General features: G+C 43.7%; 1 protein-coding gene across 2 annotated transcripts; it reads left to right on the top strand.

The window, feature by feature from the left end:
• The first annotated feature begins 666 nt into the window (after positions 1 to 666).
• On the top strand, positions 667 to 3161 carry LOC123447606 (very-long-chain aldehyde decarbonylase GL1-10-like). 2 transcript variants are annotated; one of them, XM_045124213.1, is made up of 4 exons: positions 672 to 1607; positions 2095 to 2242; positions 2357 to 2389; positions 2741 to 3161. In XM_045124213.1, the coding sequence occupies exons 1-4, from the start codon at positions 691 to 693 to the stop codon at positions 2744 to 2746; spliced, it is 1104 nt and encodes a 367-aa protein (XP_044980148.1). In that variant the 5' UTR covers positions 672 to 690; the 3' UTR covers positions 2747 to 3161. The 2 variants fall into 2 exon arrangements, with proteins under 2 accessions (XP_044980149.1, XP_044980148.1); XM_045124214.1 differs by lacking the exons at positions 2357 to 2389; positions 2741 to 3161 and having other exon boundaries at positions 667 to 1637; positions 2095 to 2182.
• The last annotated feature ends 683 nt before the right edge of the window (positions 3162 to 3844 follow it).

Below are 3844 nucleotides of genomic sequence, written 5' to 3' on the forward strand. Positions count from 1 at the left end.
CGCTCCCTACATATAGCTTTTAATGTTAATCCTCCAACAAGCATTAACACATTATTTGGAACACGGCTCAATGGAGTGGACACTACGATAGCGAAACATATTTGGATAGGGATATGTGCACTATTTTGGGCTATATGAAACACTAGAAATGATTTGATATTTAATAAAAAAGCTTTACTAATTTTTGCAGCTTATGTAAAGAGATGCTGCTTGGATCCGTACGTGGTCGTTTCTCAATCAAGTGGACTCCAGAAAGCTTTTGTTTATCCTGTGCAACCGTTGAAAAAAGATAACACCGTTATCTTCGGTCGATTTGGATGACAATCTAATAATGGATTAGTTTTATAGGCATCGTAGCTTGGTTTCTTTTCTTCGTCGGATATGGCATCTTTTTATACATTTTTATTTATGATCATTCTGTAAACCGGTTTTGGATCTAAGATTTTATTATAATATATTTTTAATAAAATGATTACATGCATCGTTATGATGCACATCGGGGTTCTCTCCTTTAAAAAAAAGCAGCAGGATGGCCCTGATCCAGTACATATTTATTTATTTGTTGCGTACGTTTAGTGGGAGTGGCTGGTGGTGGTTGATGATGGTGACGGTTCTATGATCTTCACGTTGAGGCATAGGGTGGCAGTTGCGAGCACATGCATGCATGACAAAGCTAACGAGCACTCGCCAATGTCACCTAGCTCCTACTCGATCAGCACATGCTCTTGCTGCCCTCCTTATGATCACTTTTATTGCCGCCACCTAGCTCACCGTCGCCGTGGGCGTGCACCCTCACCGCACATGGCGTGGTGCCCACCGGACATGCACAGACCAGCGCCTGTTACGAAATCTCAATCCATGGAACACAAATACGTTGAGCTACCAAAGAAACGGCATCTGAACAAGAGCGAGCGTGCCATTCTCTTCCAGATGCTGCCTTACGCGACGGCGGCGGAGGCGGAGGCGGGGCTGGGGCGCGCCCTGACGCACGCCGAGGCGGCATGGCTCGGCTACTCGGCGACCGTCCCCGACCACCTCCTCTACTGCCACAACGTCGCCATCCTCCTCCTCCTCTACACCATCGCGCCGCTCCCGCTCGCGCTGCTCGAGCTCCGAGCCCGCCGCGCCGGTCCGGGGGAGCCACTGTTCTCCTTGCAGCGGCTCAAGCTGCAGCCACGGGCTTGCCTCTCGCCGGCGGCCATCCTGCGCTGCTACCTCGACACGGCGCGCGTCCTGCTGCTCACCGTCGGCACGCTGAGCCTCGTCTCCTATCCGGCCGTCAGGGCGGTCGGCATCCGGACGGGGCTGCCGCTGCCGTCGCCGGGGGAGGTGGCGGCGCAGATTGCGGTGTACCTGCTGGTGGAGGACTACCTCGGCTACTGGATCCACCGGCTGCTCCACACGAGGTGGGGCTACGACCACATCCACCGCGTCCACCACGAGTTCACGGCGCCCGTGGGCTACGCCGCGCCCTATGCGCACTGGGCAGAGGTGCTCATCCTCGGCGTCCCCGCCTTCACTGGCCCCGCCATTGTGCCCTGCCACATGACCACCTTATGGCTCTGGTTCGTACTGCGCCACCTCGAGGCCATAGACATCCACAGCGGGTAACTATTAAGTCTACATTTTCTTCTTTAGTAAGTCTTTGTTTACTTCTCTCTCCGTTCAAAAGCAATTCAAGTTTTAGGCCTCTTTTTTTTTTGATATAACTTACCACTCATGTCAAGTGGTTTGTTTAAGTTTGACTTAACTCTACAGAAAAAGAAACATTTAGAACACCAAATTAATTTCATGTGCGATACCTTGTAAAATAACTTTTCTTACATGTGTATTGTGTATGTTAGATCTTAACACAGTTTTCTGAAAGCAAGTTTCACGTAGGACAAACACAAAACCCCTCCCTAATGAATGTGGGACAAATATTTGAAAGCTCGCTCGGATTAGGGGGGATCTGAGATAGAACTAATAATGGAAAAAAATATGCTTAAGAACTTCAACAGTAAGTCGATCAGTTACTATCGGTAGGGACGGGATACAAAACTTCAATTATTTTGAAGGAGATGGAGTAGTAATGTTGACGGCATGAGATTGTAGGTTCAACTTCCCATTCAACCCGACAAAGCTTATCCCGTTCTACGGAGGGGCAGAACACCATGACTACCATCACCGTGTAGGAGGGCAGAGCCAGAGCAACTTCTCTTCTGTTTTCACCTTCTGTGACTACTTGTATGGAACAGATAAAGTAAGTGTTACTGATATTATTCCATAATTTGTGGCTAGGTCTCAGTCGCCTAGTATTTTAAAATTGATGGCATTGCTATTCTTCTAACATTAAGGGTCTATTTCGTTGTTCTAGGGGTACAAACACCACAAGGCAAGCCTAGCAAAGGTACCATCAAATTTTACAATGTTTTAAGTTTGGGAAACAAAACCAATTTAGACCTCACACCGAAATTTTTAACAGTTCAAGAAAGTTACATATTTTGGAAAAATTTCATATCTCGAACTTTTAAGTTTCACTTAAGTTTACTGAAATTTAACCTAATTTTCATTTATTTTAGAATTACTTTGAATCTAGCTTGGAATTTTGAGTTTATAAATATTTCGAACACCGCGGAAATATGTGAAATTTCTAACCCTGCTTTCACTTCCACATTATTGTACTTTTGTTTAATGGTTATTTAACAACAATGTTCATACAAAGATCAATTAACGTCTCTTCGTTGAATGAAATGTATAGAGCTGAAGAAATTGGTAGAAAGCAATGTCGAGAAAGGAGACGAGATCCATTTTAATTAGCAGGCAGCAGGAAACAAGCATTGAGATCAGCTCCATTGATCGTAGGCCCGCCCCCGGTTGTAGTTCTAATCTATTTTCAAATAATGCAATCAGTGGCCTTCATGGCCAATCTTGTGCGAATTTAATCTTCCAAACGAACACAGCTCGCTCATGTGTGGTTCCCTTTATGGAACTCACAGACAGCAAAATTATCTTGAGCTGTTTTTTGGTGGTAGGGCTAGTCACACATGGAATTATTGCTATTGCAACACTACACAACATTTATCACTGTGCAGGCCCAGATGCCGTACCTTGTAATAAATGATATGCATATGTTATGCATAGCAATAAATAAAATCATTTATAAGGTAATATTGATATTATGATTACGGAGGTACTATCGTACACGAGCATTATATGAATGATACTACATTATGATACTACCAACTGTCGACAGCCTTATAATCACTGGAAAAAATAGCAAGCTATAGCGCCGCTAATAGCACGCTATAGCGTGTAGAGAATTGACTCGCTAAAATGATCCATGTACAATGTCTCGCTAATAGCACGCTATAACACGCTAATAGCATATTTTGAGGGGCCACACTATTTTGTATAGTGTGCTATTTTTTTCCTTGCTTATAATCGCTGTTGAAGATCATTAACTATCCGGGATCCAATGGGCCCATGCATCTCAGCCATATTCTAAACATTGTACGAAATAGATGAGAACAGCTGCTCTATAGGAGTATTATTTAGTTGGTCGCCCTATACCGAAAGGCACTTTCTGCTCCCGAGCTCATTTGAGCTCGGGTGAACAGTAAAATCAAAAAAATTCGAAAAATGTTCAAAAAGTTTCGTATTTTTTTGTGATCAACATTGTCAAAAGTTCTAAGTGCATGCAAAAATTTGGCATGAACAAACATTTCTACAAGGCGTGGCAAAATAAACAAAATGGATAATCTGAAAATGTTTGAAAATGTGCATTTTCGGAGTATCTATTTTGTTTATTTTGCCACGCCTTGTAGAAATGTTTGTTCATGCCAATTTTTTGCATGCACTTAGA

This window comes from Hordeum vulgare, chromosome 4H (genome assembly GCF_904849725.1).
Source record: "Hordeum vulgare subsp. vulgare chromosome 4H, MorexV3_pseudomolecules_assembly, whole genome shotgun sequence".
Taxonomy (NCBI): Eukaryota; Viridiplantae; Streptophyta; class Magnoliopsida; order Poales; family Poaceae; genus Hordeum; species Hordeum vulgare.